At 35.2% G+C, this 24,538-nt stretch overlaps 1 protein-coding gene across 2 annotated transcripts in view; it reads right to left on the bottom strand.

Moving 5' to 3' along the window:
* Window positions 1-15,868, bottom strand: part of LOC136819692 (helicase domino-like) — a 53,210-nt gene extending 37,342 nt beyond the window's left edge. For both annotated transcript variants that reach the window (XM_067075932.1, XM_067075933.1), the window contains exons 1-20: window positions 15,796-15,868; window positions 13,771-15,039; window positions 13,429-13,569; window positions 12,957-13,107; window positions 12,611-12,669; window positions 11,997-12,190; window positions 11,021-11,265; window positions 10,261-10,368; window positions 10,090-10,118; window positions 8,205-8,297; window positions 7,559-7,658; window positions 6,889-7,103; window positions 6,412-6,522; window positions 5,906-6,157; window positions 5,427-5,563; window positions 4,737-4,803; window positions 3,691-4,326; window positions 3,217-3,382; window positions 2,673-2,778; window positions 2,014-2,216 (exon numbers count right to left, since the gene is read on the bottom strand). In XM_067075932.1, the coding sequence (XP_066932033.1) occupies window positions 2,014-2,216; window positions 2,673-2,778; window positions 3,217-3,382; window positions 3,691-4,326; window positions 4,737-4,803; window positions 5,427-5,563; window positions 5,906-6,157; window positions 6,412-6,522; window positions 6,889-7,103; window positions 7,559-7,658; window positions 8,205-8,297; window positions 10,090-10,118; window positions 10,261-10,368; window positions 11,021-11,265; window positions 11,997-12,190; window positions 12,611-12,669; window positions 12,957-13,107; window positions 13,429-13,569; window positions 13,771-15,033 (4,276 nt within the window). In that variant the 5' untranslated portion in view covers window positions 15,034-15,039; window positions 15,796-15,868. The remainder of the gene's footprint in view (window positions 1-2,013; window positions 2,217-2,672; window positions 2,779-3,216; window positions 3,383-3,690; window positions 4,327-4,736; window positions 4,804-5,426; window positions 5,564-5,905; window positions 6,158-6,411; window positions 6,523-6,888; window positions 7,104-7,558; window positions 7,659-8,204; window positions 8,298-10,089; window positions 10,119-10,260; window positions 10,369-11,020; window positions 11,266-11,996; window positions 12,191-12,610; window positions 12,670-12,956; window positions 13,108-13,428; window positions 13,570-13,770; window positions 15,040-15,795) is intronic.
* Window positions 15,869-24,538: the final 8,670 nt, after the last annotated feature.

Raw genomic sequence — 24,538 nt, 5'->3', positions numbered from 1 at the left:
ATACGCAGACTTGTATTTTTTCACTACGTCACATTACGTTTTTCTATTGGTTAGGGTTATACACAGACCAGTATTTTTCCATTACGTCTAATAACGTTTCTTTCTAACCGTCAACAAGGCACTGCAGATCTAATTTTTGACGTGAAGCAGCGTCTTTAAGATACTAACACACGTGCTAAATTTCGTTGCATGATATATAACGGTTCGAAAGTTATTTGAGAATTCCGTAGATTAGTAATTTGCGGAATTTTATTCCGCAGATTAGTAATTTGCGGAATTTCAACGAAACTCTCGATGACGTCATTGTATTGCTCTGAAATTTTTCATGTGAGCTTTTGTCACAAAGGGGCTACCTTGTGCAAATTTTCTTGTTGGGAAACATATTCGTTCCATAGATACGCAGACTTGTATTTTTGCACTACGTCACATTACGTTTTTCTTACGTATCTTCTTCCCACGTCAGGTAGGGGATTTAATTTTTTTAGAGAGGACTTTCATATATATCTTACGTGTTCACACCAAATTTGGGCTTGTTGGTTCATTTTCTCCTTGAATTAGAGCAATTCTAAGTTTTGGTGGTGAACGGTTATAGGATGACTACGTGATTTTCCGTTTTTCTCATGTAACTCCCGTCATCAAAGTACTACAGAGCTGATTTTTGGCATGAAGCAGAGTCTTATGGATACTAAGATACGTGCAAAATTTCGTTTTAAGATATACAACGGTTCGAGAGTTATTTGAATATTCCGTAGATTAGTAATTTGCGGAATATTATTCCGCAGATTAGTAATTTGCGGAATTTCAACGTAACTCCCGATGACGTCTTCGTATTGATCTGAAATTTGGCTTGTGAGTTTTTATCACAAAGGGGCTACTTTGTGCAAATTTTCATGTTGTGAGACTTATTGGTTGCGGAAATACGGAGACTGGTATTTTTGCACTACGTCGAATTACGTTTTTGTTACGTAACTCCCGTTAACAAGGTATCACAGATCTGATTTTTGGCGTGAAGCAGCGTCTTTTAGATAGTAACACACGTGCCAAATTTCGCTGCATGATATATAACGGTTCGAAAGTTATTTGAGAATTCCGTAGATTAGTAATTTGCGGAATTTTATTCCGCAGATTAGTAATTTGCGGAATTTCAACGTAACTCTCGATAACGTCATTGTATTGCTCTGAAATTTTTCATGTGAGCTTTTGTCGCAAAGGGGCTACCTTGTGCAAATTTTCTTGTTGGGAAACATATTCGTTCCATAGATACGCAGACTTGTATTTTTGCATTACGTCACATTACGTTTTTCTTACGTATCTTCTTTCCACGTCGGGTAGGGGATTTATTTTTTTTAGAGAGGACTTTCATATATATCTTACGTGTTCACACCAAATTTGGGCTTGTTGGTCCATTTTCTCCTTGAATTAGAGCAGTTCTAAGATTTGGTGGTGAACGGTTATAGGATGACTACGTGATTTTCCGTTTTTCTCATGTAACTCCCGTCAACAAAGTACTACAGAGCTGATTTTTGGCATGAAGCAGAGTCTTACCGATACTAAGATACGCGCCAAATTTCGTTTTAAGACATACAACGGTTCGAGAGTTATTTGAATATTCCGTAGATTAGTAATTTGCGGAATTTTTGTAATCAGTACGGCACTAAATGCTTTATTGGCCGTAATTACGGTTTACGTAGGTTTCATATTCCCAAATTTGGCATGTAGCAGCATTGATCCATTTTGAAGACAGGTGTGAAGTTTGTACATTATACCTCTATTGCTTCAAGAGATATCAACGTATTCCGTAGATTAGTAATTTGCGGAATAAAATTCCGTAAATTAAAAGGCGGAATTTTATTCCGTAAATTACTATAAGCCATATAAAACACTATGACATCGATAATAAATTGATAGGAATAAATTGTACAAAAAAACTCTTGGGAACAAAGCGATATGTATGAGAGAAAGTCTTCAATAGGGTGTTTGTTCAGAAGGAAAGGTGAGATATTTAAAACATACCACAGTCGTACTGCACCAAACGTGTTTCAGGGAATTGTAGCATCTTTTGTATACCAATCGAATGATAGACATCATTTGTCCCTCTAGTGGAAACCACAAGGCTCTTGGATAAATGATCGTCCCTTCTTTCGTTGTATGGTATGGAGTTAGTTGTTCGCATTTTGATTGGTGAGGCTACCATACGGTGAGTGTATAGGGAATATCTGAAAAAGAATGCAAAGTGTAATAATCATTGGTCAAAGAAAGGTTTTTCGTCTAAGACAGAAAACGGAATGTACATCGTCATTTAGGACATAAGCTTGAAATTTCGGTGAATTATACAGAATTTCGAGACGGAAATCCCTCTTTATTTACTTCACAAAGACGGAAATCCGTATGGGACAGAAGAAGTTTGAATAATGATAATGATCGTTTAGAGCTGAATCTGTTTTAAGTCTGAAAGCACCATTGCAACCAAAGAAACCAGGAATGTACTTTATTCTATGATCGAGTTCACGAACTCGACAATTGGTTTTTAAAGTTACTACTTGTTCGTATGCAGGAAAACTGTGAGACAGAAATGAAAATCTTTCTGTTTCTAAAAAAGTGTTGTGGGAATTAGTGAATGATTCAGCTGCAACACTATAAAATAAATATTAATCCCTTAATGAAATAAGGACCTGTTAGTTATTCCTTGTCGTTCTCGAACTCGAGTTTTTGGTAACTTGATGACATCACAAAGACAATCGCATAACTTCTGACGAGGTGTTTGATGAGACAGCGCCCCTGTTGAAAAAATACACATTAAATACACGTTGTGGGACTGTCCGCTTGATATTGTGTGAGTGTCAACAAATTGTAGAATCTGCAGTGTCAAAAACGGGTGTCCGAAGGAATGCCCAATGGGGATCAGTATAGGATGCCCCACGGTCCCAGCAATCAACTTAGACAAAAATGAGGGGACTGTATATTATTGCAAAATTATGGACAATGATCATTAAATTACTATTGAATACCTTTACATCTTGACAGGGTTGTTCTACAAGACGTGAGGACGCCCACTTTTTGTCGAAATTCTTTTATTTTCTTGGGAGTTTTAGAGAATTTGTAGTAAAAAATTGCATTTCGGAACTAATTTTCGCGATAGACACCCAAAAACGCGAAAATGAGTTCCCACGAAAATTAATTCCCTCAACGTATAGAGAATGATCATTAAATTCCAACCTGTAAATATCGCCATGGTTGTTCTGCAAGACGTGGGGACGATTTTCATACAGTCGATGAGATCCGCACCATAAACAGGCGTGGCCTCGCAGTGTCGTTCATTCATTGTTGCTAGCAAATCAAAACGGCCTTTTTGGTAAGCTTTCACCCTCTCAGACATTGTATCCTGAAAGTGATCGAAAATAGATAAATACACACTTATGATAGTTGAAGCAGTGGAATTAGTTCTTCAATACTGACAGTTTCATGCCTTATTCAAACAATCCTCAGTTGAAAAAATAAGTTTAAAATAATCTTCATTGACAAATCTTTGCTAAAAATGGATGAAAACTTCGCGTGTATCGTGCTTCTGCCCCTTTGTAATTGATAAAAGAAGACTCCGCAGAGAGTTTCAGTAAGATTATGACAATACTGTCCAGTCGATACCCAAGATAAAATGAGGCTGATGTTGAAAGACAGGAAGTAAAAAAATACCAAAGTAAATTCTGTTGATTCTGATTCTTGGAAGCGATCCAAAAGACGTTTCCCGTCATTGATCACAACTTCCTGCACCTCTCCTTCCGCATCTGCATCATCTTTACTAACACCTGCTTCAAGTTCGATTTTCGCTCGCTTGGCAGGCGGTCCTTCAGAGGAGGAGCCGTCTTTAGTTTTTTCAACGTCTACGCATTCTGCATCCGATACTTCCGAATCTTGCGACGTATTCCCGTCGTCCGCACAACTATTTTTCAAGACGTCGAACAAGTTACGTTTCTCTTCCGATTCAGCTATTACAGTAGGTTTTCCTTCAGATATGTTCGATAGAGATTTGACTTCAGTGCTACCACTAATATTACTATGAGTTCTTTTGAATAGTGAAGGTGTAGGCGTATCTAGTTCTTGTATAAGCGTTTTGTTAACTTTCAAGTGTTGAGTCCTGTACGCCTGAAAAGCTGTCATTTTTAATTCCAAGTCTGATAAACATAAATTTAAAGAAGACAAGTCTATTTGCGTGAATGGGTTATAGTCTAACGGTTTGTTAACGAGTGAAGGTAAAGGAACGGTTAATTGATCCATGACGAACGGTGAAACTGTTGGTCGAAGTTCAAACAGATCTGGATGGTTGCAAACCTAAAATAAAAACGAATTTTTAATGAGAAAAAGAATTTAATGTTTTGGAACAAGAATGAAAATGAACGTTGAAGATGAGGTGACAGTATCAGGCTTGAAACGCTATAGTTCTGAGATTGCAAAGACAACGAGCGTTATGTCAGTTGATTCTTCTATTAAAAAATGGAATATCTTCTAGATACAGACCATTAATTTAGAATGTTTTGACTAAAACAGTGTTGAGTAAGAATTTAAACAAATGGTCTACATTTCTGATGGAAAAAATGAGATATTTAGCATTGCTTTTGGGAGATTAGCGCAAATATGGATCTATTGGCTTTTTTTAAGCGATATATTGACGATGAACAGAGTAATTGGGTTCATTATTGATTAACTTAAAATCTGTATGAAATAACCAAACAATAACTTGCCTTCCTGAGTTGCATGAGGATATTGATAACACTGAGAAAATTGCCAGCCTCCAGTGTTTCTTTTGTCCTGTATGAAAAGTGGAAAACATTAGTATTGGCCATCGTATGACGCTCCCTCCATGAAGATAAGACTTATTATGAGACCTGGAGTAAAAGGCTTGTTGTGTTACACTTTTTTGATCAGAATTTTACAGTCTATCCAATTGTATCAATAAATTTCGTTGAATTAATTTTTTTACCTATTTTGAGGGTAAAGAGTTTTCGGCAATAAAAACATTTGCCAGGCCTACTCGAAATACATAAAATAATTGCCAGCCTCGTTCTCAAATACTTGTTGTTATGATACTTCAACGTCGTCATACATAATTAATGTTTCCAAACGTTTGCTGTTATATATCGAAATTGAAAACGGTCTTTTGGGAAAACATATTACATGTGTAATTGTCGTTTGAAGTAATTATTTCATTTGAAAACGAGGCCCACAATGCTGTGATTTATCCTCTTTAAAATGAAATCATATTTACTATCAAGCCAAGCTCATGTGGTTGCGTTCCACGAAAGATGCTATAGATCCTCAGGGTCGGCCTCTTACTATAATCTAACAGACCTTCAATTTAAGGCAAATTATCGATAAAATAGAGAGAAACAGTGCTCCACTATCAGTAAGAACTCAGAAGAAAAGAAACTCACTTTGTTCTAGACATGAATTCGTCATACAAGAAGCGCTGTCTTTTCGACAGTCTACACTTGATGACATGTTCATATTTCTTTGGCATCTGTAATTCAACTTCAGCTTTCAAACGTCTCAACAGGAAGGGGCGTAAGACCTGGCGAAGAAAGCAACAAAAGTGGTACAGTGAAAAGGTGGGTTCTATAATGTGAATAGGAAGCAAATCAGAAAGAACAATATTATCATCGGTGGAGAAAGAAAGCCTTAAATAAAAAGAACCCAACCTTATTTCCCTTTTTTCTTATCGGGGAAAAAAAGTCGAGGGTCCTTGTTAGTTCCTTTTCTGGGCTTATTAAAATAATGTCTTCCACTGTGAATTTGAGCGCCATATAAAGTTAGCTAAATGAGTTTTAAATTTCCCGACTTACACTTAGATAAATCCGGCAATTTTTTCTCTGGTTAAAAAGGCATTAATACAAAATTCAAATAGTGGCCTTACAGAGTGTAATCGTTTCACAAGTCCTTCGTTATATTCTCTGCTCCCTTCGATCATTCCTGTCAAAGGATTTGAAAACCATTCTTTGAAATCTTGGTGTGATTGGAAAATATTGGGCATCAAAAAGTGCATCAGTGACCACAACTCCATCAAGTTGTTTTGTAAGGGAGTACCCGTCAATAGAAGGCGACGTTGGCTGTGGAAATTGAGCAGGGTTTGCCACCTCTGTGATTTGAAATTCTTGATGTTTTGTGCCTAAATGATAAATATTTGTTTCAAGATAAAGTTGCTTTAGAGGAACACACTACCGAAAGAGACTCTACCCAAATCTTTTCTCTATAAAAACTAGGTGTTTGATTTTGTCTTTAAATTCAATTGATATTCTTTGAAAAATTCCTTGTTCTTGCTGATTCATGTCAAAATGTATCAATTCAAAGATCTCAGAAGCACCTCTAATATCAATAAGAAAAATATCTAAATTGCATTGTATAACAGGTTTCCTCCCTTACCTCGTCCAAGATGAGATACCTCCATTTACGACGACGAAAAGCCTGATGGTCTTGGATGACCAACTTGTATGACGTGATACAGACATGGAAAGCGTTTGGCTTTGACCATCCCTAATATAAAAAACACGAGCAAAAATATCATTTTGATGACAAGGGAAAGCGTTTGGCTTCCACGATCCATAATGAAAAACACAAGCAAAAATATAATTTTGTGACGAGGGAAAGTGTTTAGCTTTGACCATCCCTAATGAAAACACAAGTAAAATATAATTTGGTGAAAATAGGTTGAATTGACATGCATACATGATCAATAAAGATGAGATGTACATTTTAAGGAGAAATTTGTTCAAAATAGCTCCCCTCATTGACATGCATACGTCAATTGGTGAGATGTACATTTCAAAAAGAAACAAGGAACGTTTTGCTTTGATTGAAAACAACAGATGCATTCATTTGATCATTATTACAAGTTCTTACAGTTCTTTTCAGTTTTCGTTCCTTTTGGCTACCAAAGTAGGTGAGGATCTTGAAGGCTGGACACCACTTCTTAATTTCAAACTCCCAATTCAACATGACACTCGTGGGGACAACAATCAGATGTGGACCCCAGGTTTCCTCTTCACAAGCCAAATGAGCAAGGAGAGCAATTGTTTGAATCGTTTTCCCTAGACCCATTTCGTCAGCAAGGATTCCTGTAAAAAATCAGTATTGTGAATTAAAGTATTGCCTCGATTACTACCACTGTTGATTCCACTGTCCGGACTAAGATCCCACTGACTGAAAATTTCAATTCCAGAAATTTCTGGTAAAAGATCAGAGTGGGTTTTTCTAAAGGTGCGAAAAATCTTGTGTTTACCTAGCGAAACTTTCTAAATTTCCAAAGCTCATTTTTCAACTACCTGGAATCCTGTTCTTTTCCCCTAGAAAAGTGGAAATTGAAATCTTGTGCAAAAGGGTAGTAATTATTTACATATAATAACCATTCATATTATCCTGAGCTTATTTTTTGCTTTTTTTGCTGATCTTTCTTTTTGCATTTAAAGATGTTGTGACCTAATGACTGTAGAACAAAAGTATTCTCAAAGTTTAAGTTTGGCTAAATAATCGATGGTTATGATTTGCAAGAGAAATTTTCACAAGTTCATACCATTCAGTTGTTTTGTGTACATAGTGACAAGCCAATCCAAACCAATGTGTTGATATTCACGAAGAGTGCCACGTAGAAGATGGGGAATTTTAGTTCGGACCTGGTAACAAATCATGCAAAGTATTTTTTCGTTACGATTCATGCTTAAGATAAAGTAGGTACCATATTACTTCATTTAGATACCCCACTCAAATTAACGCCCCCTTCGAATGAACGCACCCCCTCCCCCCCAAAGGGAGCATTTATTTGAAACAGGTAGCTGTAAGGAAGAATCATTTGAAGAGAAACTTGAACATCTGTTGAGAATTGTATTTTTTCAGTAATCAAACTAATTTTGACCCTATTCTATTCTACATCTCTAAAATGACAAATTTTAACTGAAAGAAAACGAAAGACAAAACAAGGTTTCAATTCACTTTATTAAACTTTGGGTTAAAATTTTTCAATACATACCCCAATTTTCTAGACAGCCCCTCAAATAAACACCCCTTTTAAAATCTAAAAGATTGAATAAAAGCCTGGGGTAAATTATTCACACACAGCATCAGTCTTTTCATATATTTTTGTGTAGAGCTAGTGTAGATTTTCAGATACAGTTTAATTTTCTAGAAACTTGTTATGATTGGGACCAAGAATGTGAACAAACCTGTGTAGTAGACAAAGTGAATCCTTTTGGTTGCAGACTCTCAGCTGTTGCTGCAGCATTATTCAATTCCTCTGTTGTCGCTACACCCACAATCTTGTAAAGAAAGACATGAGATTAGAAAAGTAGACTTTATCGAATGTGTCATATTAATTAGTACGATATGGAAGCACCTCATGAGTTTAAAGGGGAAGTTAAGTGATTTTTAAGGTATATGTTTTTCCCCTGAAAACCAATCCTAACATCATAGAATTCACGAAAATCTCAACTTCAATGTCTAAACATCGATATATCTTTCATAAACACATACTCTTTTAGACGCAAAAACCGGTGTTTAAAAGACCCCCTTTTGTTTAAAATTTCTTCTAATTTCTCTTTCGTGTGACGTCATTTGCTCCAGAAAGAATCTTTTTTAAACGACTTTGTAGTAGAAAAGAGCTGAATCATGACTGATCAAAATTTTTTTCAACCCCTGATTTTTTCAATATTTCATTACTTGATGTTTTATACGGTCTAACCATACTAGAATCCAAAAACCTTGTTTTTTTCAATATAAATTCAATGGTATAACCACAATATCTAGGTATGTGAAAGAATCTTTGTGTTTTCAGTAAGGTCCAGTAAGCTTAGTAAGTTTTGGACTTCTTTCCATGTGAAGAGACCATAAGTAAAGTTATAGTTATGAAACACGAAAGACTCTCTTGATATAAAAATTGCTTTTAGACCATTCCTCGCTCTTCAAAGAGAAAAATGTTCATGGCAAGTCAACGTTAGTGAGTTAATGCTAACGTACGTTGTGCTTCCTATATCTAAAGTTTAGAACTTGTTTTACCAGTAGGTTTTTCTAAAGGCTAGCTAACCCAGTGGGAAATTGAAGTCTGAAAGCAACTGCGTTCAATATATATTTTTCTAAATTCAAGGAGAAGTAAAGGAAGGAGAATCTTCTAGGGAAGTTTTGAATCTCACACAGTAAAGTCAAAGTCAAAATAAGAGACTTTTAAATGGGATATGTTAATTCCTTTTTTTTTTCTCGATGGAATCATTTTCAGCCACAAAATTCAAGTGGAATTAGCGATTTACCCAATCGGGATGAGGACTATTCGTGGACACATTTTCCTCGGGAGAGCCAAAGCTTTTTTCGCATCTACAAATCTAGCATTTAAGGTTGCTTTATCAAACTAAAATTATCACAAAACAGTGTTTTGTAAAGAGATTCTGCTAGACCTGGCTAGACATTTATTCGTTTTTTTCAAGATTTCTTCACGTCTCTTCGATCCTATACTTTCTCATTCTTTCTAGCTACAAAATTAGTAAACAGTGTACAGATTTTGTTTAAAAGAAGAATTTCTGTTCATCTTTTGGAGCAAATTACGTCAGAACAGATGCTCGTGCCATTCCTCTTTAAAAAACGCGTTCTCTTTAAAAACTCACTTTTATTGCAAAAAAGAGGGAGCTATATCTCGTAGAAAAAAGTGTTTCGAACGAATAAAAAGTAACCTAAAAATGGGTACCCTAGAAATTACTTAACTTCCCCTTTAAACTTCTTCTACCCATTCAAATATGATAATAAATGAATAAATTGATTGAGATTTATATAGCCTTTGGACCCGGAGGAGGGGGGGGGGTACTTAGGCAAATGGAGGTGACCGGTATGTGCTGCCTTTAAGGGTACCTTAGGAAAATTCAAACTTTTTCCCCCGAAAAAGATCGAAATTTGGTCAGAATAGTCCCAATCGTTAAATTCGTTATATTTTTCATTTTTTCTTCCTTTTTAGTCCCCTTCAGTGTCTGAAGATCAAAAGTCGGGCGGCACATACCAGTCAGCTCGCAACCCTAGTATCCTCCTGGGCCTTTAGATAAGAAAAAAACATTTGTACTAAAAACAAACCTTTTCTTCTTTCTTTGATGTATCGTCTCCTAAGAAAGAAAAACATTTCAAAAATATTTAAAAAGAGGACCTTAGCACAAAATTAAACAGAAATCTATGCAAATCCAAAAATTAAATAAAAAGTATTGAAAATATCATTTCGGCCGCTTCATAAAATCTGATGTTAGTTACCTTTGATAATATCAGTATTGTCTTCGTCATCAGACTCCATGCCAGTGTCAGAGGGAGTTGGTGGTGGTTGACCGTACAGTTTCAACAACTCCTCCAGAGGTAACTCACCTGAGAAATATAAGTACCGTATTACTTCGAATAAACGCCCCCTTCATTTAAATGCCCCCCTCGAATAAACGCCCCTCCTAAAAGGAAAATTATTTAATAAAGGCCCCCTCAAATAAACGCCCCCTTCGAATGAACGCCCCCTCTAGGGGAGGGGCGTTTATTAGAAACTTGTGACTTAAATACTTTGATATAAGTTTTGATTAGGATTGAAAAGGAAGATTTTAGTCTTTTTTGTAACCAGATCAGTTTTGTTGCAATTTTAGTCGCTGACCCAAAGAAATTTGCACTGAAATCCTGGTATAGAACCAAAACAAAGAGTAGATTTGCTCTAAATATTCAACGTTAAACTCAAATAATTTAATAAACGCCCCCTTCTTTTAAACGACCCCCTCGAATAAACGCCCCTCCTAAAATCGAAAAAATTAAATAAACGAAGTAATACGGTAATGATAGTCACTGCACTTAAAGAGACTCAGTTTCAGGTCCTAGTTCTACAAAGAACTTTAACTACTACCGTCCGAAGTGCAGAACGGAGTAGTCTAGTCTATTTTAAAAGAGCTTTTGTCAAAAGTGAGAAGTGTATATAGATTGATTGCCTTACATTACATTACTGAAACTTTTCCAGATGTAAGCCAATTAGTTTGACCTTTACCTTCCTTTTGCAAATCATCAAGTTCAGATTGATAGTCGGCATCTTTCTGTAGTTTTTCTTCTTCAGCAATGGTTTCTTCGTCATCTTTTTCTTCATCACACTTCCTTAACACAAACTCTCCACCATCATCTTCCTCTGCAAGGTCTTCTTCTTTCTTTTGTAACATTGAAACATTAGTTTCTTCTTCTTCTTCTTCTTGTTGTTGTTCTTCCTCGTCTCCTTGTTCATCTTCACTCTCAATGTCACTAAAAAGTGGAAAAAGCATACATCATCTCACAGTCCAAGTGAATTGTATGGATAATGAAATCAGGACTGATAGCAGACTTGCCCATTGCTAAGATGAATAATCTTCAAAAGTATTTGACAGTTTTGGAACAGGAAATGTGTCCCAATTAAAGTTTTTTTCTCGATTTAGGCCAGTTTAGGCCAATGATGAAAGGTGGAAAATGGGGGCTTTTAGCACAACTCTCAACACAAGTGCTAATTATTTCAATTTGGTCTTTTAGACTAACATATGTCTGATATGTTATATTAGAGTATTGGAGAAAGGTTTCTTCTTCTTTTTTATAAGTATGTTTGATATGGCATTAACTTAGTATAGCCAGGACAGTTATGAAAGAGGATTTTTTTTAAATTAACAAGGTTGTGTATAGTAGCAGCCCAGCAATAATAATAATATGTTGTATTTTTAAAAAGCGGATATAAAACTCCCAAAAAATTTTCTCAGTTAAAGAGCATAGCAAAGAGAATTAGTTTTTTCCAGATACAAGGTGCAAGCTGAAAATTCTAGGTAGAAATTGATTGTTCCAAAAGATAACTGGGTCAACATTAGCCAAAAAGTATAGGTTTAAAATAGATCACTCAAATATTGGTCATTTACTTCTTTAAATCTGAAATTTTTTTGGGTTGGTGATTTTTTATTTCTGGTTTTAAACAATAACCGACCACTATTTCAATCACTGAGTGATTTGTTTACCTGACATCCTCTTCACTATCATCTTCACTGTCTTCGCTATAGTCACCACCATCATCAACATCTGTTTCAGAATCAGAATTTGCTTCACCTGTGATCCTCTTCAACATACTCTCTGGTAGCGTATCCAATAAATCTTCAATGGGAATTTCACCCTCCTTCTTCAGAGCATCTAGTTCATCTTGGTAATCTTCATCCTAGAAAGTTTTTTGAGCTATAGATTGAATTGTTCAATTCATTTTCATTGTATACAAAGTTTATTATCTACCTATTTATACTTTGATACCTCTTTGTAATAGTTGATTTGGAGAACGCAAAGGCCTATTGAATAACAAATTACTCCACTTACATTACCTTCCTTCCCTCAACCAATAAAAACGTGATAAATCATCTTGTCTCTAGGTAGCTGTTGTGGAGTAATTAGTTATTCAATAACAATAGGCCATCGCGTTTTCCAAAACAGCTATTGCATGTATCTTAAAATAACCAAACATAATGAATCCTTCCCAAATCCTCATGAATTTGCTGTATTTGGTGAGAGGTGAGTCAATTATTCAGCCTGGCTGAGACATAAGAGCTTTGTGAAAACCGCTAAAAAACCAATCAATAGAACAAACCTCCTTTTCCTCATCAATTTCTTCATCAGATTCTTCTTTCATTTCACTTTCAGGGTATTCTAAGAATGTAAAAGAAAATTATAGCTCACAAGCACAGGGGCACAAGCCTGTAGGTCTTTTCCAAGTTATCCTGTTGAAAAAAGGGCTGAATAGATCCCAAAATTCAAAACCAAATCCAGGTCTGAAATATGCAATTGAGTCAGCACAAATGTTAAAATTAAAATATTAAAATAATATAATTTTTGAATTTTCAAAATTGATTATTTTGCTTGTATAGCAAAATAGCAAGGTGTTGTGTAGTAAAAAGTAGCAGGGTGTTGTGTAGCAAAAAGAGCAGGGATTAAACCTGAGGCGGGAGAAGCTGTTGCTGATTCTTTCATTCCTTCTGCTAGCCATGATGAGTACTTTTCAGTTTGGCCAACAATGAAATTCAGGTGAAGATCTAAGGCTTTTCTTCTTTGCTCCTCTTGCCTACTTTGTTGTTTATAACTAGCAACCTTTAGAAGATAAGAGAATACTTTGATTATAATTGGACACACAACTTTTTAGGTTAAATTATGTGAAAAAAGTGGATGTCAATTAAAGCGCCCAGTTATTGAATGTTGCTCTCTTGAAATTAACAAAATTATGCTTGAAACAGCTTTTGTATAAAAAACCCTCTGAAAATTCCCTTTTGGCTGCCCTACCCTTCTAGAATTTAAGGCTTCACTTCTGAGATTTATTTTTTTTGAAGATGAAGAGAAGAATACTCAAGCCTGAAAATTTCTTGGTATTAAAATGGATTAAATATGCTTTAGCTTAAATTTAGAGTGACCAACCTTTTCGATCTGCTGCCAAAAGTTTTTCACTTCTTTGGCAATACCACTTGCAATTCTCCGCAATCTTGCAGTTTCTTCTCTCTTCAACCTCTTCTCTTGGATTCCTTTATCATGATGGTATTTCAGGACTGCACGAGAAAGCTAAAAAAAAAATAAAAGAACAAGAATTTAACAGCTATGGAGAAAGAAATGGTAAAGCTTCAAAATTTTGGTTAACTAACAAAAATTTGAACTTATCTGACTGAACTCTTGCAGGAACTGATTTGCTGGTGATGCTTGGTAGATAGTTGGGCTTTTAATCAAAGTTTAATAAAAACTATTTCAATTCAAGTAGAACCTCACCTTTTTTGCCATATTTCTTTTCCAACGTTTTTCTTGAGAGAAATCTGTAGCCAGCCACTGCATTTCTTCTAACAAGAAATCCCAATGAGACTTTTTGCGTGGAATTTCAAATACTTTAGGTAGTCTACTAGCAGACCATAGTCCATTTTTCCTAAGTTCGCCTATTCTATGTAGAGTTTCTGACTCATGCCTTACTTGACCTGCTATGTCTGTTGAACCAGATGAAGATGTCTTTTGAGAAACCACATGCCCTGATGCATTCAATTGTGGTTTTTTGTCCGAGTCTGTATGTAGCAAAGATTTTGAATCATGGCTATGCTTGGAACTTTTCTCTTTATGATGGGGTGCAACATGAGAGCCTTGAACAAAGCCGTATTTTTCCATTGCTATTGAGTCTACAGGTTCTTGCTTTATAGATTTTTTAAGAGAAACGTTTTCTGTTTTTGATGAACCACTTGATGTTACCGAAGGAAAAACTAGCTTAGAATCATCCAATCTTTGAGATGTCAAATATGAGACTAAGTGGGGTGTTGGGCGTCCTTTCCAAGCTGGATAATCAACCATGTTTCCTCCACTTTGAATAAAAAACAGTTGTGTAATTGTCTCTTGGAAATTTCGTTTTAAATCTTCTAAGGTGCTGGAATAGTGCTTTAACACTTTACTGCGAGTATCTGTAAGTCGTTGGAGATTATCATCTTTAATTTTCTCAGCCAAAGAAGCTGCAGAGACAGTAGTTGTAGTAGTTTTAGCCTCCGTTTTTGTAGTTGCTTGTGTTGAGGGACTTGCAGGGACTGTAGTGTTAGGTGGAATAGTACGTGCTTTTAAATTTGTAGAGTCCACTCCATTTTTGTTAGTTGATGCAGTATTAACTGGTTTATTTGGTGTTGTTGCTGCAACACTTTTATTAGCTGATCCGGTTGTAGCACTTTTATTTGTTGATGCAGTTGCAGGACTTTTGTTTGCTGCTACAGTTAAAGCACTTTTGTTAGCTGCCGAAGCAGCAGTATTCTTATTCGCTGAAGCCGAAGCAACATTTTTATTTGCCAATGCAGTTGCTGGGTTCTTATTTATTGATGCTGATGTGTTCTTAATTGTTGACCCAGTCACAGGATTTTTATTTGCTAATGCAGTTGCAGCATTCTTATTTGCTGCTGTGGTGGCTGCATATTGAGCAAGTGCCACATTGTAATTTTGTGCTAATGTTGTTGGGTTGATTGTCACTTGTGTATTCTTCCGTTGGTTTACATTTTGCGGATTGCTCATCTTGTACTGAAAAAGATAAACACAATTTTTATTGAAGAAGCCTTAAAAACAGAAAATTTATTTCATAAACAAAGAAACACCTCACTCAGGATGAATATTATTAGCTGATGAAGTCATGTAAGATAACAAAAATGTCATAACAAGCAGTTGCATTATTTTTTTGTTTCAATACTTGCTACTTTTACTTATACATATTCCATAGCAATGAATAGATATGCCATAGACAACTTCTTTTAACCTAATATAAAACAGGGTGTCTACCAAATTTTTGTCACCATTTTCAAGGTTTTCAAGGTTTTTTGGACCATTTAATGGGTATTTTCAAGTTTTTTCAGAAATAAAATTGACTTAAATAACTAAGATATGACTGTGTGTTGACAAGGTGCATGAGAGGTTATCACCAGTTTTTGCTCTGAATTGAAAACAATAATTGCGAGCAAAGCAAGCAAGAAAGTTTTTAGAGCTTTAGCATAGACCCAAACTTCAGTATGGACCCAAGCCAAAACAGGACAACCATACTGTCCCAACCTTGCATTTTCATTCACTTTCATTTCAAGGTTTTCAAGGTAGCTTAGTCCAATTTCAAGGTTTTCAAGGTCCCGTAGACACCCTGTAAAAGTGTAAACCAACCCCTACATCACCCTGATGTGATGTGGTACTATTCAAATGGGAGTAAAAGGAGGTAAAACAAACAGATGATTTAGAAAAGTGACCCCATTTTGTCATTTTCTTCGGACAAGACAACAAAAGGAAATCATTTACCTGTGTAGTATAGTAATTATTTTGGTAATACTATTTGCATTCTTTGATGAATTGTTCATTATTTCTGTATTCTAGAAAACAAATAACAAGTAGAAATTGTGTTGCATTGTCATCTAATGAGTCTTTTTGCAAACTTTGCACTTAAACACCACCTTTCAAAGTGATCATCCAGCTGCTTTATTAATCTATAAACTTTTTCAGTATAAAACTTCTAACTAAAACTTTATGGAGATTCTATATCATGTTTTTTCAACCCAAATCAGGCCAAACACTACTAGGCTGAACATCGTGTGGTTTAGTGACATAGTTATATATCATAACTTGGTCTATGTCAACATCCCTCATCTAATTCTGACATCCTCTTTATCTGCTGAAATTTATAGAAAGTTCAAAGCGTCAAAGCTATTTTTCTTCGCTTCAGGGAGGGAGGAAAAATCTTTTTTTAATCAGTGATTCAAACTTTCGTAAAATTCCTGTTTCTAAAGAAGGATGTCGAAATTAGACGAGAGATGTTGATATTGGACCAACTTAGGGTACTCAAAAGACTTAAAAATCCATTTACTACTAAAATACCAAAAGGTGATAGACAGAGAAAAATTTTAGAAATTTTTTAGTACAGTACATTGATAGGGTGTGGCATCAACAGCCATTTTTTAGGTGAAGTCAAAAAATTCAAGATGTAGTATTTTTTTGTGAAAATTTAACCTATTCCAAGACATTTTGCACAATTTTTAAGGTCGGAAGTCCAAAATTGGTTGTTTCCCCCTGGGGGTACCGATTCGCACTATTGTCAAAAATAGTGAAAAATGGCATTTTTTGCCCATTTTAAGACTATGAAAGCCCAGTAAAGGGTCAAAATGGTTTGTAAATGGTGTCTTGCACTAATATTCAACATAAAAAGACAAAATAACCCCAGCGAGATCGCTCAATGTTTCAATTTCAAGCTAAAAAGGCTGATTTTCTCGGATTCTGGGTAGCAAAATGCATGAAAGCAGCATTTTTGAGGACCCACAACTTTTAAACTTTTTAAGGTAAACACTTGAAATTTTCAGCAATGAAACACTTCAGAGAAAGCTCCAGAAAAAATCAAACTTGAGTTTTCAAATATTTCCTATAAATCCATAATGGCGCCCTAGAAATTGAGTTTTCATGCTAAATACCAATATTTCAAGCTAAAACTTGGTTTTCTTGTGCTAAAATCTCAAAAATGGTTTCAAATGGTGTTCTGAAATCTTTGGGTGTTGAAAGTATTCTGGAAAAACTCTGGGAGAATCAAAATGGTTTGGGTTAGAAATTTGCCAAAGTTCGCCATTATGGAATTGCATTTCCACTTAAAACGCGATATTTAGAGTTAAGTCTAGTTTTCTCAGGCTAAAATCTCAAAAATGGTTTCAAATGGTGTCCTGAAATTTTTTGGTGTTGAAAGTATTCTGAAAATACTCAGGAGAATCAAAATGGTTCGGGTTAGAAATTTGCCAAAGTCCACCATTATGGTATTGCATTTCCCACTATAAAACGCGATATTTAGAGTTAAAGTCTCATCTTCTTAGGCTAAAATCTCAAAAATGGTTTCAAATAGGGTCCTGAAATCTTTTGGTGTTGAAAGTATTCTGGATATACTCTGGGAGAACCAAAATGGTTTGGGTTTGAAACTTGGCTAAGTCTGCCAATAGGGTATTGCATTTCATACTAAAACGTGATATTTAGAGTTAAAGTCTAATTTTCTCAGGCTAAAATCTCAAAAAAGGTTTCAAATAGGGTCCTGAAATCTTTTGGTGTTGAAAGTATTCTGGAAATACTCTGGGAAAACCTTTTAGTGGGAAATACAATTCCATAATGGCTGACTTTGGCAAATTTCTAACCCGAACCATTTTGGTTCTCCCAGAGTATATCCAGAATACTTTCAGCACCAAAAGATTTCAGGACCCTATTTGAAACCATTTTTGAGATTTTAGCCTGAGAAAATTAGACTTTAACTCTAAATATCGCGTTTTAGTTGGAAATGCAATAAATACCATAATGGCAGACTAGGGCAAATTTCTGACCCAAACCATTTTGATTCTCCCCGAGTATTTTCAGAATACTTTCAACACCAAAAAACTTCAGGACACCATTTGAAACCATTTTTGAGATTTTAGCCTGTGAAAATTGGACTTTAACTCTAAATATCGCGTTTTAGTGGGAAATGCAATACAATAATGGCAGACTTAGGCAAATTTCTGACCCAAACCATTTTGATTCTCCCAGAGTATTTTCAGAATACTTCCAAGATCCAAAGATTTCAGAACACCATTTGAAATCATTTTTGAGATTTTAGCCTGAAAAAACCAAGTTTTAGCTTGAAATATTGGCATTTAGCATGAAAACTCGATTTCTAGGGCGCCATTATGGATTTATAGGAAATTTTTGAAAACTCAAAATTGATTTTTCCTGGAGCTTTCTCTGAAGTGTTTCATTGCTGAAAATTTCAAGTGTATACCTTAAAAAGTTTAAAAGTTGTGGGTCCTCAAAAATGCTGCTTTCATGCATTTTGCTACCCAGAATCCGAGAAAATCAGCCTTTTTTAGCTTGAAATTGAAACATTGAGCGATCTCCCTGGGGTTGTTTTGTCTTTTTATGTTGAATATTAGTGCAAGACACCATTTACAAACCATTTTGACCCTTTACTGGGCTTTCATAGTCTTAAAATGGGCAAAAAATGCCATTTTTCACTATTTTTCGCTTTAGTGCGAATCAAAGACCCCCCTGGGGAATGCTGGATTTTTGACCTAGGAGGTTAAAAATTGCGCAAAATGTCTTACAATAGATTAAATTTTCACAAAAAGATACTACACTTTGAATTTTTTGACATCATGCTAAAAATGGGAGTTTACGATCTACCCTATTTCTACGCTGAAATCTGGAATTTTGCTTTTTTTCAATTTTTATGCCGCCATTATGGATTTTCAGAATATTTCTAGATTTTCAAATTAACATTTTCTCAGAGTATTTTTGGTATACTTTCACTCCTGAAAATTTTCAGATCTGTGGCAAAATTATTAAAAAAGTTATTTAAATTGGAAAATAGCATTTTTTTGCATTTTTCCCCCCAAAATCGGCCAAAAATAGCCTATTTTTACATTTTTCGAGCTAATTATCACTTCCATTCAACTTTTTTTGTTTTGTCTCAAAGGAATTTAACCTAAGAAATGCTTTCAAGGTGATTAGAGATGTTTTCAACCTAATTTAGGGCTTAAAGAGGCCAAAAATAGCCATTTTTCACTATTTTTGACGATAGTGCGAATCGGTACCCCCAGGGGGAAACAACCAATTTTGGACTTCTGACCTTAAAAATTGTGCAAAATGTCTTGGAATAGGTTAAATTTTCACAAAAAAATACTACATCTTGAATTTTTTGACTTTGGGTTTTGACGCCACACCCTAACATTGATACTAAAGTCTATTCACGATAAGTGTGCACTCTTTTTTCATTTACCTATAACTTTTGAAGGAGAGATCATTGGAAAGATATTACTGAGTGGAACAATTTGAGACAAAAAATTTTTTGAAAAAATTCTAAAAACGAAGATGAAAATGAAGAAGAAAAAAATGAAGATCTTGTAGCGAAGTGCTATAACTTTCATTTCCACTGGAGTGAATCCTTGATTATCGAACGTCATCACTGTGAAAAAGTTTCTCAAAAAGAATCATTCAGTCAAAAGATATCAAACAAATTTATAAGCTGATTGACGTCTAAAAACGCTGTTTTCTACTGTTTTTTTGCTGTGATTGACCCCACTTGTTAACTTTGTATCATAACTTTATATTGAATAAATTAATATTTTAGTGAAATTTTTTTACAGTGATGATCTCCTAAAATCAAAGAGTCTCTCGAGTGAAAATGAAAGTTATAGCACTTCTCTAAAAGATCTTCATTTTTTTCTTCTTCATCTTCATCTTCGTTCTTAGAATTTTTTAAAAACTTTTTCATTTCAAATTGTTCCACTCACAAATATCTTTCTAACGATACCAAATTTATAAAGATTGAAGAATTCCTTCAAAAGTTATAGGTAAAAGAAAAAAGAGTGCACACTTTAAAAGCTATACCACATACAGGTAAACGAGTCTGCTAAATTGCGTGGGTTGCGTGGGTCAATATTTTTGCGTGGGTCATTTTTTTGCGTGGGTGCGTGGGTCATTATTTTTTGCATGGGTCAAAATTTTTGCGTGGGTTAAAATTCTCTCTGTAATTCGAAAAAATTCCTTCCCTTGAAATTCGAACTGGTCACATCCAAAATGTTGGATGTGTTTATAACACGTTTTGCATAGCTGTACAGTTCCGTACTTTCTGATTAATTATATGGTGAATTTGTTCCAATAAACGAGGTCGGAAAGAATGTTTCCAACAAAGGAGTGTCTTTTTATAAGTGGAAGCTTTATAGAATCTTTTTAGAAGATTTATAGCTTCTTATAGCACGCTTTGATCTTTTGGGTTTCCTCTGAGTGTTAAAGAACAATGCAAATGGCCTCAAAATCTGAAATTTTTTTTGCAAAAGTTATATTCATTAGGCGACCCATTACTAAACAATTTAATCGTTGTCAATTATTTTGTCCACCCCACTTGTAATTTCTTTGATTTAAGTACATTAAGGCCAATTTAAAAAATTGGACGAAATAAAGACGCTGTATTTTTTTTCAAACCAAGAGAAAAAGGGAGGAAAAAATTCAATAGAAAGGAAAGAAGCAATGGACGGTCATATCTCATTTTTTTGCTTAAAGTTATAGTGTTTATTTCCATGACACTGGAATCCTGAAATATAGCATGCTAAAATTCAAAAGTGTGATCCTGAAGTGTGTCTACAAAAATTAGACGGGTGTGTGCTGATTCTGTATAATATCATAGTAAATATAAGTGCAGCTATGTAAAATAAACCACAAGGTGTTACTACATAAAAACTGTGTGCTTTTGTTTAGTTTTCGTAGATATATACACAACACATTTTTGTATAAGATAACTTGAAAATTTTAATTTGACAAAAAAAACGTGTTAGCTAGCTCGGCTAGCTCGAAAGTTTTAATTTGGTAAACAAATCGAGTTAGCTAAAAAGTCACCAAAAAAATAGTGACCCACTCAAAAACTTTGAACCACGCAAAAAATAATGCGTGCAAATAATGATCCACGCAAAAAATATGAACCACGCAAAAAATAATGACCCACGCAAAAATATGACCCACGCAAAAAATATGACCCACGCAAAAAATTTGACCCACGCAAAAAATAATGACCCACGCAAAAAATATGACCCACGCAAAAAATTTGACCCACGCAAAAAATTTGACCCACGCAAAAAATATGACCCACGCAAAAAATTTGACCCACGCAAAAAATATTTCGACCCACGCACCCACGCAAAAAAATTACCCACACAAAAATATCGACCCACACACCCACGCACCCACGCAACCCACATAATTTAGCAGACTCCAGGTAAATGAATTAAAAAATACAATTTATTTGTTCAAACAGCTTCACAAAAAATGATCAGAGCATATCAAATAAAATTGTTACGTACTGGACACAAAACCTCCACCGTGTAGTAAATTCTGGCTTATTCCTACAAGTTGTAAATGTAAATTATGAATAAAATATTTCGACCCACGCACCCACGCAAAAAAATGACCCACACAAAAATATCGACCCACGCACCCACCCACCCACTATTTGCACCAGCATTGAGTTTGTTCATACCCGCATTGATATTGTTAATCAAAACGAAAGTTAAAAAGACGCGATGAAGTCGCAACATTTCGAAGGAAATGGCAGCACGCTGGCCAATGAAAAAAGAGTTTTTTATCAAAGCTAATTCAAAACTGTATTTTTAAAGTTGCGAATTTGTGCGCGAAGGTGAAAGCAAGTGAAATTGTATGCTTTCAGTTGAGTTTGTGGACGAAATCAGAAAGAAATTGGCTGAAAAGATTTTCGTCCCAATACTTGTTTTTTTATCGGTATGTAGTTGGACCCCCCCCCACCCCCTTATCGGCCCAATGCCGATAAAAAATTCGAAAGTTTTTTGTCGAGGATCCCTAAGGGCACCTTCTAGTAACAAAAAAACAATAGTTTAAACCATCTGAGTAATCACTGTGGCTCAAACCATGTTTTTGTCCATTTTATCCCTACTTTACCTCTAATTATCAAGAAGCCAGTTTTGTTGTTTTTCGACAAACTTGAATTCTTTCTGACAATTCTGACGGCCATTTTCTCTCATCGCCTCTAATTTCTCGTCAAACTCCAACAGCACCCAATCGCAGCAGTTGGTTTGAGAAATCTCAAACCAGAAAAGACAATGACAACAGACCCTCTATGGAAATTAATTTTGAAATTAGCCGTATATATCAGTTAGTCACACTAGGAAATTAAGCTTTCAGAAAAAACAACATCAGTCATCTACAGGATACATTTCAACAACAAGGATGAAAGTTACCTGAATCAAGTTCGCAAGACAATATTAATTAAAACTTGAAAGTTGGAAACAAAATAAAACGTGCAGCAGCCAAAATCAACCAACCAAAATTTGTCATTCAATGAGTCTAGGTAATGTTCTAGTTGGTGAGTTGGGGAGTTGCTAGTTTCGAGTTGGGGAGTTCGTAAAACTTTACGGCGACTGAAAATTTTCTAATTTAAACTAATGTAGCCCAAAAGTACAAATTTCAAATTAGCCAGTACCAAACATATTATTGACTTTAAGATCATGAAAATGGTAAGGTGCTGGCTAGCAAAGCCAAAATACTTAGTACTGTTATGTCATTGTCATAATGCTGACAACATGACACGTTCTTGTAAAAATATTGACAAAATCTTTAAATACAATGATTGTCAAACAAATTCCCCAAAAAAATATTGATCATACTGCAAGTGATGCTTATTGTATAAAAGGATATAAGTTGACAGTCATCTTAGCCTCAAAAAATTCGTAGAGATAGCTTATAGAGCTAGAAAAATAATGACACTTTATTTTGTCATTTTATCATTGGATTTGACACTTTTTAATAAAAATTTTGGTCACATTATAAAATACAATGGTTCTAAAGTCACTTTAATCAAGAATTATATTTATACTCAATGTGATGCAGGAAATATAAATGGATATGAATTGACAGTAGAAAATAGCTTTCCATGCTCTCAGCGCACGTGTTTAAGGCAAATAAGCATATTACAGGTGGTATATGTATTATACGTATTATATGTGTTATATATTACTCTCATATTACATTTACTGTCAATATCGTACTTTTGATGTATGTTATTCTTTTTCGGTAGCCGGTAAATTTTTAACTCCCAACTCGAAACTAGCCACTCCCCAACTCGAAACTAGCAACTCCCTAACTCGCGACTAGAATAGTTTCCAAACTCTCATTCAATTCCCGAGATGGCGCTTCGATTTTTAAGGCCTTGTTCATACGCTAAAGTAAAAAAGATTCCGCACATGTAAATGGGTCAGTGTTTGAGGTCCGGCAAAAGTTCCGGGGGATAGCCTATCCGGCGGTGCGCGGATTTAGGTGGGTTCCGCCTCCCCCGTAGATCTTTTTCTTGGGAAGTTGATCTACAAATTAGTTTTCAAGGTTGGCTTGGCTCAATCTATGGCTCAAATTTTAGGCAATTTCTCAAAGTTTTTGAAAATGTTAATTTCATTAAAAAGCGCCAGGTTATTTTTTCATGAATCCCTTTAGAAGTTTTGCGGCGCATTTTTTTGCTTGAGAGTCAAGTAAACGATATAGCGCTTTCGCAGCATTAATCTTTGATACGCATTTTGGCGGGACGCTAGTGTGACTAACTGTATATCGGGTCTGTGTACAGACAAAGCCGCTACCTCCAAAGGGCCAAAAATCGGGTCCAGTTTTAAGGTCAACGCATTTCACTGGATTTTAAGTTGATTTAATTGATATACGCCTAAAAGATAACTTGAAACAGCAACTTTATTTCTCATGATACAAGGCCTAGGTCACCAATAAGTTATATTTGCGTCATTTCCAGCCCCAAAATGTGAGTCAGTCGTTCGGCATCTTAAATCAGAAAAATGGGCTCTGAGCATAGGTTTGTTCAGACAACAAGAATCATTGAGTGCGCAAGCTGCAATGTGATTATTTTGCATATCGCGACTGCACAAAAAGCAGTTGCGTAGCACTTTTTAACTCAAAAAATCTTTGAAAAATTGCAGATAAAAAACTTAAAAACTTTGATGATCTAAACGCTGGATACGCTGAATTTACAAAATTCTTTGAATAATATCGCTAAAAAATCTGACAGATTTTCCAACTTTCCGACTAGAAAGTGGTTGAATTTTTAAGATAGAAAAGTGAGTCGGTTGCGAACACAACTTATTTGTGGCTGCGGCCTAATCACACAGGGTATTTGTCACTTATTGCAGTCGTACCGTAGAATCATCTAATATCGACATGCGTCTTTAAAGTCGACACCGGATCTGTAAAATAATCAAAACAAACCTTGAATGAAATTCTTGGTATCATTCTTATCAAACAAGTTCATCCATCAAACTAGAAGTTCAATAGATATTGCAATCCTTTCAATTAAAAAAACAGCCAAATTATATAAGCAGTTTTACACAGCACACGAAACGCATGCAAACTTCCTCGTAACTTTCTCGTGTCAATCATGAAAATTTTACGACTTTATTACGCTTCAAGTCACGTGATAAAAATAATTCGCGCGCTTAGCCTGGTTTCCCCTTCCTTTTATATTAAAAAC

Source organism: Clytia hemisphaerica, unplaced genomic scaffold (genome assembly GCF_902728285.1).
Source record: "Clytia hemisphaerica strain Z4C2 unplaced genomic scaffold, Clytia hemisphaerica genome assembly, whole genome shotgun sequence".
NCBI classification, from domain to species: domain Eukaryota; kingdom Metazoa; phylum Cnidaria; class Hydrozoa; order Leptothecata; family Clytiidae; genus Clytia; species Clytia hemisphaerica.
This window is presented reverse-complemented; position numbering and strand designations above follow the sequence as displayed.